Raw genomic sequence first — 13719 nt, forward strand, 5'->3', positions numbered from 1 at the left:
TAAAGCTGCAGTGATACATGGATATTTACTTACTCCAAAGGATGCAGTAGCATCTAATCCAATCCAACTTTATTTATAAAGTACCCTTAAAAACAACACAGTTGGCCAAAGTGCTGTACACGAAGACGGAGACAAATGAAACTCATAAGAGAATTATAGATATAAGACATTTAAAGGAAAAGACACAAAAAACTAATATCAAACAAAGTAAAATAATGTAAATATGTTCATCTCAGTCTGCTTTAATATGGGCTCCAGAAATGTCCTGAATTAGCGATCAGTACATCACCAACCCTCACACAGGATCAGAGGAAGTGTTTTCTTTCTGTGTACCAGTAAAAAGTCATGTGCTTGACATTTTGGACAGTGTAAAGAGCCCAATTTCTGTTATTCAGTACTAATCCAGATAGCTCCAAGCTATAAGATTAAAACATGCTAGAAGCAATCGTCCCAAAGACACTGGAGACCCCGAGCGATAAGATGCAGGCCTCCCCGTCACTGAACTGCCACTGAACCTGAAGTCCAGTCAGATTCTCCTCTGTGAACAGAAAAACAGGCTGCGCTGACCAGCAGTTCTGCCACCTCAGCTCTATCTTGTCACTGAAGGGAGCTGAGCCTGCAGTCGCTGGCCTCTGACGACATTATAAAAACCTGACGGCCCCCTTGCTTCCCAAGGCAAGTTGTTCATGTGTCTCTGTCTGGGGCCTGGAAGCCAACCAGTCAGCCTCTGCGGTATTAGAAGCGTACTAAGGGTCAATCAACACTTAAAAGCACGGATGTATATTCTGCTACATTTAAGAATGATCTTAAATATTCACTTTGCACAGAGGTTGTGGCTCAGGGCTCCCCCTGCATCTCGGGGGAGTTAGGCCCATTCAGTGATCCATCTGCGCTTAAAAGGCCGCACAAAATCCTTATTCATGGGTGTTACAATGAGTAACGTTTTGTGTGCACTTTGGTGAATGATTTAGTTTCATACCTTGCGAAAAGCTTCTCAGTTTGACGACGGTGTCTAAGGTCAAAGTCTGTGGTTACACAACACATGGTATAAACTAGCTGGCAAATTATGCCTGGACAGAGTGAACGACTAAGTTTTAAAGCTGGTGATAAATTTGGAAGAGTTGAGGCTATTTGCATATCCTTCACGTGCCAGGTGTGTCAACAAAGGAGCCTGGGCTCTGTATCCACACCGGTGCATTCAGATGCAAAACAAAGTGAATGTAATTATGTGTCCTTTAGTTTTTTCATTCGCGCTTTAATATGTGCTCCGCTGCAAATTTCAATCCTCACCCTCCATTTGTTTCTCTGTAGGATGATGAAAAAAAGAACAGCTCTATGTTGGATTTAATTCTATTTATGTGGAAATGTGTTGTAATATTTGCCCGGTGGCAGGTCAGGTTTAAAATTCATATTTCATAAAGTGAAGATATGCTACAGTAATAGCTCATTTGGTTCTGGAACGGTTGAATTTATCGCCGAGCCCTGTGGAGGTGTTGTTGGCCTAATTTAATAAAGGCTTGTGTCTGGGAAGAGTTCACGAGTTAACCTCAATGATGTCACCACCTTCCCGCCATCACCTGTTTATTGTAGACACTTGACTCACTGTGAAGTTGTGCTGAGCGGGATTTAGAAATTTAACCGAGTGACGAACTGGAAATCAACCAACTACTACTTTTCTACTCTTTTGTTGTTTAAAATGCCAAACAGCAGCTCAGACTCCACTGCATGATTTCAGTGAATGACAGGACAAATCAAATGTATTAAACAGTCTCCAGTCTGTGCCAACGATTTTCTATAGAAGGGAAAGAGCTGTTGCCCTGTAGCAGCTCTGGACAACCAGAGTGGACAGAGTATTAAAACTCTCCAAAAGCGGGAGACTCTTTTAAACATGCTACCAGCCCATGAAATGCACTTAAACAATGTGGTTACTGTAAATTAATGAATATATGCAGCAGGTTAGTAATGAGATGTCAGATTTTAATTAATGAGATTTCAGATCTATTTTATACTGGAAGAAGACACTGCTTCCTGCCTTTTTAAAAATTTCACTCCTTTGTTATAGATGTTCATATATATATATATATATATATATATATATATATATATATATATATATATATATATATATATATATATATATATATATATATATATATATATATATATATATATGTATATATATATGTATATCAAGAAGTGTCTGAATTTAATAAACACGCTCAGCTGTGGAAAATGTCTACAGGCTACTTTGTCTTAGTTTCATCCACACACTACTTTTCCACTTTCTGCAGTCATGTAAAAAGTAGATTAGATACGTGGCTCCATGTATCCATGGCAGGGAAATCCACATTCTCCAGATGAAATCCACCTCCAGAAGTCCGATTTCTCTAATCGCCTTTTCTACAGAGACCAGGTTTGTCGTTTCCAGGGCAGCTAAGAAATGAGCTTATTGGAGACAGCTGACTGTAAGCTGATTACTTAAGTGTGTGTAAATGCAGCTGATGACAATGCTTGTTTTATAGTAGGTTTTTCTACACGGTTCCCATCTTTGTTTTGGATGCCAACATCTGTAGTTTTGCTGATTTTTTTCTGCAGTTGCTCAAGACAAGTGTTGTACAACAAGAATTTTACCAGATGATGGTGATGGATAAAACAAATTCAGTGATCCTGTATATGGGAGACATCCTGCTACAGTTGTCCAAAACTTTCCTGAAATCATTGCAAACTCTAATCTGCTTGGGCGACTTTTACCACTTGCATGGTCACAATGCTGTGGCGTGTTAATGTCCTCATACAAGACCATGAATGTTTATACTGAAGAATGTGATGATGAAGATGTTTGAATTCAGCCTGAGGTGTTTTGAATGAACGAGCTTCGGGTTTTGCAGTACTCTTTACAATATGACATGTGTTTAATGCCTATGGAGGAAGAAGACATTTTCTGTGAATTAGTCAAGTGCAGCATTTCAAAGCTGGTTTGATTAAAGTTTTCTACTGTGCACACATGGATGCATACTGCAGATGAAATGCAGTGAGATTTTTATCCAGTAAGTGCTGTTTCTCCTCTCTGTTCTTTTCTCCCTGTAGTTCAGCAGAAAGTGGCTCTGGAGAAGGAAGCCAAGCTCAGCATCTTGGAGGCCGGTGTCGCAGATGTAAGTACAGTTTGCCTCTTTCTTCTTGCTATTTAGATCTAGCTTCCAGCTTATGTCATCAGTCTGCATTCAGAGCCTTTATTGAAAACACATACAAACTACTTTACAGTATGTGGCTGTATATGTGATGTGCGTGAGCTCCTCACACAACAAAGCTTGTGGATTAATCTGCTGTTATAACAGCCTCCATTGTACTGGGAAGTCTTTCTACCAGGTTTGAGCCCAGCCACAGGGATTTGCTCCCATTCATTCACAAGAGCATTAGTAAGGTACTACACTGATATTGGGTGATGGTTCCAAACATGGAAAAACATTTCTCTGTGGACCTGAGCATTGTGACGGGGCCTTGTGGTGCTGAAACAAGCAGGTGACCACCTGCAATAGTCCACAGCACTACTGTGTGCAGTAGCATAGAGATTTTCTTTCAGTGCATCGAAGGGGTCCATTCGGCTTCAGACCACAAGTACACAAAAATAATGACGCCAACATGTCTCTATTATAATGTCTTATGTTACTGTGTGGAGACAATATTGACACTTATTTAGAGTTACTGGGTCATTATTTTTGGAAATAACGTTTCATTGACTTTCTGAGGAAGACATTTTCTTTCCCCTTGCTTTTCTTTCTCATTCCCACTCACAATATGTAGTGCATCCTTTATAATTGCACTTGTGTAAATCAATATGCAACACAGTAACAAGACAGACATGTAAGCAGCATCTCGACAAAGAGATCTAATGACATTTTATACTCTATGATCCCAGACACCTCTCGCCGCCTTTCTCCCCTGTGGGTTTTCATCTCATAGCATTTCTATTCTCCACCATCTCTGCAGTAAAATACACTGCTGAGCATCTGCACTCGCCTATTGATTCAAGAGTTAGTCTGCACCGTTGATGGCACGCCATTCACCATGCTTATCAAAGTGGCGGCAGCAAGGTCTAAGAAAGAAGAAGAGAGGATGGAGGATGGAGAAAAAGTAGGACTGGAATGGAGGGTCTATCAAGCTGATCAATACCTAGCTCCAAACAGCAGCCAATTATGGCCAATCGAAGCTCCGTTGCAGAAGAGAACGAGAAGGAGAAAGGCAGAGAAAATCCCTCCATCACAGGCTGCCAGACAGAGGAAAAGCAAAGAGCAGTCTGCAAGGCTCAACCTGCAACAAAACATCCATCATCAGCCCATACGGTGTTTATTAGAGTTTTATCATACACTGTAAAATAAGGATATTAGCATACTACATCACTGTTGACAGGTTGAAAATATAAAACAGAAAAGTTAGTTTTTGCAGGAGTGCAGACGAGGCGATTTGTTTTCTCACTGACGTCCAAGCTCGACTCTACGAGGCAAATTTTCGACAGGCCCGCAGGTTTGAGTGTTGGCTTTATTTGGCAGGCGGAGAAATGAATTCTCATTTTCTCAATGATGCCTGCGTATATTTGGAATGAAGATAACATGAAAATTGATTGATCCCTGTGGGGAAATTAAGTTGTTGCAGCAGCAAAGGTAATGAGAAAAATAGCATGCAATAAAACCAATGAAGACAAAACAGTCAAACAGTGAAAATGGAGCATAAATTATTGTGGGGTTATAAATGTGTGCACCTGACAATCCAACATGTTAACGGCAATAAATGGAGTTTAAACTCATTTTAAAGAGTTTAAAATGCCACGGTTCATTTAGAAGAGTTTCAGGAGAAACCTGCTCCCTGTTCACTCCTCCAGTAAACACCCGGTGTACTGCATTGTAGTGAGCAGTTAGTAAATTGAGGTTCGGGCACTCGTTAATCATCATCTCTTTACATCTGTTATTAACTGCGCTGTGTCACAAAATGGCCATTCTGGCGTCCATAACTTGTGGAGTACATTGCCGGACTTCTTGACAGAACTGTAACCACTTTGTTTCGTTTGGGAATTTTTTTTTTTTTAGGCTATTTTATAGCGGATTCACCTACATACAGTATTCAGAGTTTAGAGCCTCCAATAAAATGGTGCAGTACATGCTGAGGATAAAAAGTGGGCACTTTGTAGTGAATGAGGGGTAATTTTGAACACAGTAGTTTTTTACTCATGGACGCTAATATGTTGTTTTAAGTGTATAGTGGGTTTAAACAGCCTGAAGGTCGTCACACTAACTAAATATCAATGACCACGGGAGCTTTTACTTTAAGTGGTTAAACAAAAATGTTTTTTTTTTTTTTTTATTGTTTGTTAGAAATGTACAGAAACAGGCTCAGACAGACAACATAGTGATTTTATAACTGACAGACAGACTAAACATCTACAGTAGCATGAACATCCAGCACGAATCTGAACTGGATTAAAAATCCTTAACAACGTGTTAAAATGCATTTAACTTATAACATAGATCATGGAAAAATGCACCTGAAGTTTGCTGAACTATTGAGGGAACAATATTAAAATGTTCCTGGACAATTTGTCTGTTTTGGAATTAACCTGAGGAAATGTTGGACATTTTGGTAACGGACACCTAAAGTGTGTCGAGAGCTCCCAAAGAGTACGATTACAGCAATGAGCAACGGAGTTCGGTAAAGTGAACAGTTGCAATAGGTTTGCACAAGAATTTGGGTTTGTGAAAGGAACTCGGCCATGTCTGCAGGGTAAAAGAAGTGAGTTTAATGGCTGCTGCGTACGCCAGTCAATATGATTGGATGTCATTCACAGCGAGAAAGCCATGTTCTTCCAATGCTTGCGTGGGTTTCCTGCAGCAACTCCGGTTCATGTTAGGTTAATTGCCCATATGAGGGAATGTTTGTCTGTGTGTGTCTCTCTGTGCGACCCTGTCTCCTGAAAATTACCTTCCTATGCAGCTACTGCAAACACGAGTTCAACCACATTTCTTTCCACCAATTTTTTATTCATTCACAAAACGTCAAACACAAAACAATTACTTCGCCTACAAAAATGTATTCGTGTTTGCAGCTTAGTTGTACTGGAACCTAATATTTTAGGAGACAGGGTTTCTCTGTGTTGGCCCTGAGATAGACTGGAGACCTGTCAAGGGTGAACCCCACCTCTCACCCAGTGACAGCTGGGATAGACTCCAGCCTCCCTGCGTACCTACACAGGATAAGTGGTTACAGATAATAGATGGACAGTAGAAAAAGTGCCCTTTAGCCAGGTTTGACATCAACCACGGGTTTGAATTGGAGCCAATTTGAAGCCCAGAGATGCAGCAGTGAATCTAAAGAGAACCGATGCAGCACCACCAACAAATCCAGCCTTTCAGATTTTCCTGGTGGCAATTTACAATAGTGTAGAATACAGTTTTACTACAAGCTATAATGATAATAAAATATGTAAAACTGCTTACAGGACACATGTAAAACCAGTGGGTGGGGAATATTCATGCTCAGAAGTCCAACCCAGGCACCACTGCAAGACCTAGAAAGAGCAGCATGCGGCCAACTGTCAATCCCACCTGTCAGTCAGTGTGACACACAGCGGTTTTTAAGGTAACTGAACCACAGAGAGGACTGTAAAGACCCAGACCTCCTGTTGTGTACGTGTGTGCCTCAATATTGTGTCAAAATGAGCTACAAGTGTAAATCATTTACAAAATGTATAACGGGGAAATGTGAACCACACTGAGAGCATGTTGGATTGTTGTTACATATGAATGTTAAAAGTAAAGCAGATTAGAGGATTTGACAGTAATTAGCACGACTGCCTTGGAAGTTGGTGGTTGTTGTTGTTATCTGCTTTTCATTTTCATTAAAAGAATCCCAGAGAAGTTCTAATGGTCAACATAAAAAATAAACTTCCTCATTTGTGCCTTTTTGAAACTGCACATAAAATCTAAACCGAACATTGAAAGTGACATGCACTTCATGAAGGAACTGTTGTGCATGAGCAAACACAATGAGCAGTTTATCCAAAATGTTGCTTTTCGGGTTGGGGGTTTGATTCCCGGCATCTCTGGTGTACATTGGCTGCCTGTGTCTGTCGCAGCACACTGAACCCCAAGTTGCTGCTTGTGCACATGAGCGTAACCTGTGACAAATGACTAAATGTTACTGTACCTCATACAACTATGCATCTGAACGATTACACAGATGATGCACAGATACACATTAGGGATTTCCCCATGCCACCTTTGTGTACTTGTACTCGTAAAACTTCTCAGATACTGCACTGGATACCACGTTATCTGTGCTTTTTTTGTCTTCTCTTTTCCCTTTTCTTTTTGTTCTTTTCAGCAATGGTAGCAGAAGAATGCGTGAGAATTTTTGTACACGTTTGCTCAACTGCAATTGATTGATGAGGATTTTACTGTCCAGCAACTGATACTAGGAGCAAAACCGTTCAATTGGCGAGTACTAAAATGTACTTGGCCGGGAAAAAGTCATATCGGGACATCCTTAATACACATGGTACACAGTTCTGTTGTAGCTCAGTAGTGCTGTGGTGGAATTAAGACATAAACATGTTCTGTTGTTTCGGTTCCACTGAGCACACAGTGGAACCTTTGATAGATTAAAAACCTTGTTAAAACCTCAAACCTCTTCATTTAAGTTCTTCATAAAGCTCCACATGACACGCCGCCGCTTGTTAAATGACTTTCTCCTCATTTCCCTTCCAGTCTGACCAACGTTACCCCGTGTGGCTTCACAATTGAACACAGCCTCACGGAGGTTTTTTCACGGAAAACTCAGCGCTGTTTCTACGCCGACACTTGTGTCCAATTAAGAAAATGTGCATGTGTTGGGAGGGAAGTAGGAGATAAGGCTGCTGTAGCAATAACCAGATTATAACTGTCCTGGAGGGGCCTTAATCCCCCTCCACCCTGGCCAGCCTGCTTTGTTCACCACAAATCAAGGTCCTTCCAATCTGTCTGCAAGTGCAATTTCACCAATAGAAGGTGAGGACGAGAGGAATTAATAAACCAAAATACAGTAGATGGTCTTTTCCATGTGCACTTAACACACAGTCAAACGTACATGCAGGTACACACATTCCTAGTCACACAAAAACGCAAAGCTAGTTGTTTTAGATGAATTCATTTATACCAAAATGGCAGCATTCATTTTTCCTGATTTGAGATGGAGGGCAGTTGCAGCTTTTTGTTGTGCGTTACCAGGGGACCCCTGATTTTAGAAAAGTACTTCAGCGATACAACCGGACTGTCTCTGCTTTAACTTGGAGCTGGTAATACAGACTCTGTGCATTGAGTTTCAAAGTCACTGGTGTTTACCCGACAGAAAGGATCCAGCAGCCTGGGATCAGTGTGTTTAGCCTTTGAGCCACTCTGGGAGCTGCAAGTGAGGATATCTTGGTTTTGGCTGCAACGGTATGGATTGTTCTGATTTTAATCTCAGTGTGGAAATGGAATGCAATTTTTACAGATTTGTTCCCCTGTTATTAACACACACTCTGTATCTGGTTATCATTTTTTATTTATTTTTTTTAACTGCAGAAATGAAAATGCAATCAGACCACAGACCCAGACGACATGTGAGCATGCTGTGGCTCACACTGTGATCAGATCCAAGTGCGGTGTAAATGCAATCGGTACAGTTCCAATTAAGTGGAAAGTCTCCTAATACGAGCAGCATAGAGAATGTGAAGTCCTCTCACGCCGTGGTAACTGTTGGGGGACGTTACACCTTTAATATACATCAGGTAAACGAGTCGTCTTTTCTGGCACATGTGCAGTCGGTGCACTATAGGCAAACGTTTGGTCTGTACACTGTCGTCCATCCAGAGTCTGTCCTGACCCTCATGGACTGGGGAAGAAGCTGAGACCTCACAAGTTGGCCCACGAAAACACACATTCAAATTGTTTGATGTCAGGTTTCTCTATAGCTCTGGGAGACTCTTGTCAACCACTGGTTGCCAAACCCACATTAAAGCTAGTGACATTTACACTGGTGCGGAGTTTAAAATTATACGAAACATTACCTTATTTTAGTGCAGAAGAAATATCACAGTAGTGAGGCTGAAGTGTTTTCTGTCACCATCCCTTGTATTTCCCTGACCATCACAACAGTTCTGGATGTTGTGTTGGAGGCCTGTCTCAAAAAAATATTCTCAATGTTTTTTTTTGTTTGTTTTTTTTTACACCTGCCGTTTGTGCATCTAAAGCAACAGAGGGTTATTTTATCAAATGTCAGACTGACTCCAGGACAGAAACCTGAAGTTTCTTTTAGAGACGGCTGTTTTAATCCCACGAGTCTACTTAAATTTGTATTGATCAGGCTCCCAATGCCACTCTGAGCTTTCTGATCTCCCCTTCCCTGTGCTCCATAATGGGCAGACGTCTTCCCATCGGTTTCTACTGTCATCCTGGTAAAGAGCATGTACTTACCACATTTTGTGTCCTGTCTCGAGTCAGCGACACACCAACCTGTTTTTCTTTTAACCTTCACCCAGATATTTCACAATCCCACCCTCAGCCAAGTACTTTCAGTTGCCTCTCCTTAACCCAAGAGGTGGCAAATTAGAAAAAACTTACAGTATTTTGAGATGATACTGACAAACAGCCTTGAACTGGAACTGATATGTTTGTAATTGAAATATACAGTACATCCCTGTCTGTGTGAATTGGTATGATTTTATTTTTTAAGAAAAAATGAAATGTTCAGATGTAGCAGGTAAAAAGTCTTTCATCTTGTTCAGACTGTATGTTTCTGTAACCTCACCCCGGATCCTTCATTTGCCTGATTGTAATCTTGATGTCCATGTAGTTGCCTCTAAATTTAACTAAAACTTTCACTTGTTTAAACTGTCTGTTAATCCTTCCATGCAGCAAGCAGATAAAAAATGAACTGTCCAATTCGTGCTTCTGTCACATTATCCAGTGCACGGTGGTGGTATGTAATCTCCACATAATCCGTATCCACAACAGATAATCTGGATTTGAGAGTTCATCCTCATTTCACAACATTGCAGGAGATCTTGTTGAATAGAATCTCTCACCCTGGCACCGTTGTTTGTAGTCTTGCCCTGCACTGAGCCACAATGGATGGCTTTCATTTCATTTCACAGAGAATATATTCCTGTCTGTGGTTTCTGTGGTTTGAGGGGAGTAGAGTGATAACATCGCACGTAATGACACGGTATTGTTGTATGCTGCCTGCCCGGCTGTCTGAAAACGGAGCTGGATTTGAATGAGAATATTCATGAAGCAGAGACACACACTCAGTGGATCAAGGCCTGTTCGCTTCGGCCCCCTGTTCCACCTGTAATTTTCATCACAAAGAGGAAAATAAATCATAGATCAGAACAATGGCAGATGTGAGCTTGTGTACATACGTGCACAGAGTATGTACCTGCATGTGTGTGTGTGTGTGTGTGTGTGTGCAGACACTCGTGTATCCATCTGCATCTCCTGCTACTGATATTCAAATGTATCCATGTGAAAAATTGAATTGAGAGGCTGTTGAAGTGCTGCCTCTTCTTTTTTCTCCCTAGCAGAGACATGGCGCCCAAATAGCTTTTGATATGGTAATGACAGCTCACCACGGGGGCGTTAAGGGGCAGATGCATGCTGGGATTTGTGCCAGGTCTCTGTCAGTTGTGTCTACCTGGTTAGGGAAGTCAGTTTGCCTTTCAGCAGGGAGGACCAGTGTTTGTTACCTCTGTCACAGAGGTCATGAACCCAGTTCATTTGTTAGGCTTTCTATCCCTTAGCAGGATTAGATGACCTGGTGAAAAAGGTTTTAAAGAGGTCATTTATCTCTATGTATGGACAGTATATGTTAAAGCAGACTTAAAATGTTCAGCCTAATGGCATTTATAATAATTAGTGAGGCTTCAAATTGTTTTCATTTGCCTCATTGAAGCTATGAGCCTTCTGGCTGCTTTACGGATAGAATCACAGTTTAATGATGGGAGTTCCACAGTGATGTCAACCTGGAGTAACATTTTACTTTTTGCGGATTGGATTTAGATTATATAGGTTTAGTTGACTGATGATGTCTTTTAAAACGCCTGCTAACCCTAACAATCCTTTGTACCGAACTCTGATGTCTTTGTGCAACACCAGTCAAAAGGCTGTTTGAACAGTTGTAATCCTGTTTTGATTGATGGTACAAAAAGTCTTACACAAGCTGCCATTTGGGTCCCAAAGCGGTGCCATTTCAGCACATGCCTGCTTTTGGACCTGGCTGCACCTTTCAACTAAAGGTCCTGCGGGTTGAATGAAGCGTGAAAGACTTGTTGCAAAGATGTGACCTCTCGAACGTAGAGGTCTGTCTCGAACCACCGTTTAACAAATGTTTGGATCCAAAACATCCCAGCAGCTCCCAGAGACCCAAACCTCCATTTTGGGTCCAAAAAGTACAGTAGGCAGAGCCGAAGTGGTACTGCACAACGACCCATTATAAGAAAAAGAATGTAATTTGTAAATTGTCACATACCCCAGACTGTAGACCCCCAGGCTAAAAATATAAATTATGCATAGTAGCTTCATTAAACCAGAGGAATTTGTATAAAAAAAACAATAAAAACTGCAAAAAAGTATTAAACTTCACCAAACTGTAGCAATAGATGTGCGGATTGGTACAGAGACGGTTTGCTAGAAATGAATAGAAAAATAATGCTTATGTAAGTTTAAAAGGTACATATTTAACACCTACAGTAGTTTGGCAGTAGAGCCGAGCCTCCCCGTGTTCAGCCAAGCCTGCCTCTTAACTGGATTCCTCTGTGTGCTGTACTTACTGTATGCATTTCTGACTGCGAGCTACAATTCAGTAGACCGGCAGGCTGTTTACAGAGGCTGTGGACCCCCGCTGGGCTTTCTGGCAAACAGCATTGCACTACAGACAGCTGGCTTACAAAGCTCGCACCCACTCTCCCATTTTCCCCAGGCACTAAATAGGCTGTTAGGTGTAGAAGGGGTCATCCAGAAAAAAAAAAAAAAAACGTAGAAAAATGAAAGCCCAGAATTTCAATACACCTCGACCGTCTGGCTCTGGTGTTCTCTCAGAAAGAAATGCAATCCCGAGAGGCTCTGCCGTAGCACACAAGGTGCTGCGGTGTGTAATGACAACAGCAATAAACCTGTTACTATGCACCTGTAGGCTCACTCTCATGTCCTGAATACTGAGCTGTAACTTTAACTGGACGACACACTGCAACACTGTCGCGTGTACACGTCACTGAGCAAACAGCCTGATAACTCTAAGATGGCCTGTCTCATTAACTGCATCTCGCCTGATTAGCCAGTGGCATCTTAGGATGATACTGTAATACAGTAGGTGGCTGCTGCTGACAAACATAGAGACTTTGGAAAAACTAGTCTGAGCAAAGGAAATTCTCAACTCGAGGCCCACTTAGACTGGTTTTGTTGGGAAGACTATTGTTTGAATATTTTACTGTATTCAAATTTAATTTCAAGTGGAGCTGAGCTTCAAAGGAGAGTTTGAACAAGCTGATGCAGGATATGTGAAACCATCCGATTTAGGAGGATAAAGACATGTTTTTCTCCGCTTTGCAGTTATGCAAAAATTCAAGTTTTCACAAAAAAAATGTTTCTTGTACATGACGTACGTGTTTCTGCAAATTGGTTGCTTGTTATTTGTTCTTCTGCTCAAGTCTCTTCTCTTCCTTGAGATCAGAACAGCAGCACCACACACTGTGTGCCATCTGCAGCTGAAGGTTTTATGTTAGCCGGGAGGCTGGCTGCTCGTCTGTGGAGCTTGCCGGACACTGAAAGGCTGGCTCTGAGACGCTCTTACCCAGGCACAGCACTCCCTGGGTGGGCACAGAGTGACAGTCTGTCAAAGTCTGGAGGCTCGGCCGTAATTACCCACACCCACCACAGCAACCACTACAAGCTCAGAATATCTTGCTCCCCCCATGGGGCTGGCAAAATGCATCACGGTCCAGGCTGATGTACGCTGCTGTCCTGCAGCTAAAGGAGCTAATGTGTGTTGGACTGATTTGTTTATACAGCTGTGGTGTGGGTGTGTGTGGGGGAGTCATGCAGAGAGGTGCCTGTGGAAATGCAGAATGCAGTCATGTACACGTTATACACAGTCACATTCATTCGGAACATTTGCAGACATGCACACAAACTTCCATGGAGATGGATATGCTCCATAAACGCTAAAGAAGACCGTGGCCCTGTAACATTTCTAACGGTATGACGATCACTTCATTGAGCTCCTGCAGGATTTTGCTTAAATACCTGATTTTGTGGCAGCTTGTCCAAGAGAAATTGTGATGCACAATTCTTTAAATTGCACGGTTGAGCAGAATTCACAGGGGATTGGTGGAATGAATTGCGACTGCAACAGTGTGAGTTTCTGGAGGACTCTTCATTTGAGTCTTGGACTTTTGATAATACAAACCCTGACATTTAAAGAAATCATCCTGGGCTTTGTAAAATTGTGATGGGCATCTAGACACACACAACAGATCAATAATGAAAATAAGTGTTTGCTGATGACCTCATTTGTTTTAATTTAACGTATTTCAACGATGATGACACAGTCCAATTTTGATTTGCTCAGTGAATGTGTCCTTGGTGTAAAGACTTTTTCATAAATCTATCATAATGTTTGCTTAGCAGCAGCTTCAAACTCGTAATAGCCCAATTTCCA

General features: G+C 41.5%; 1 protein-coding gene across 2 annotated transcripts in view; it reads left to right on the forward strand.

Moving 5' to 3' along the window:
• Window positions 1-13719, forward strand: part of LOC137098885 (receptor-type tyrosine-protein phosphatase N2-like) — a 189526-nt gene that overhangs the window by 98191 nt on the left and 77616 nt on the right. For both annotated transcript variants that reach the window (XM_067475576.1, XM_067475577.1), the window contains one exon: window positions 3088-3152. In XM_067475576.1, coding sequence (XP_067331677.1) covers window positions 3088-3152 — 65 coding nt within the window. The remainder of the gene's footprint in view (window positions 1-3087; window positions 3153-13719) is intronic.

Source organism: Channa argus, chromosome 14 (assembly GCF_033026475.1).
Source record: "Channa argus isolate prfri chromosome 14, Channa argus male v1.0, whole genome shotgun sequence".
NCBI classification, from domain to species: domain Eukaryota; kingdom Metazoa; phylum Chordata; class Actinopteri; order Anabantiformes; family Channidae; genus Channa; species Channa argus.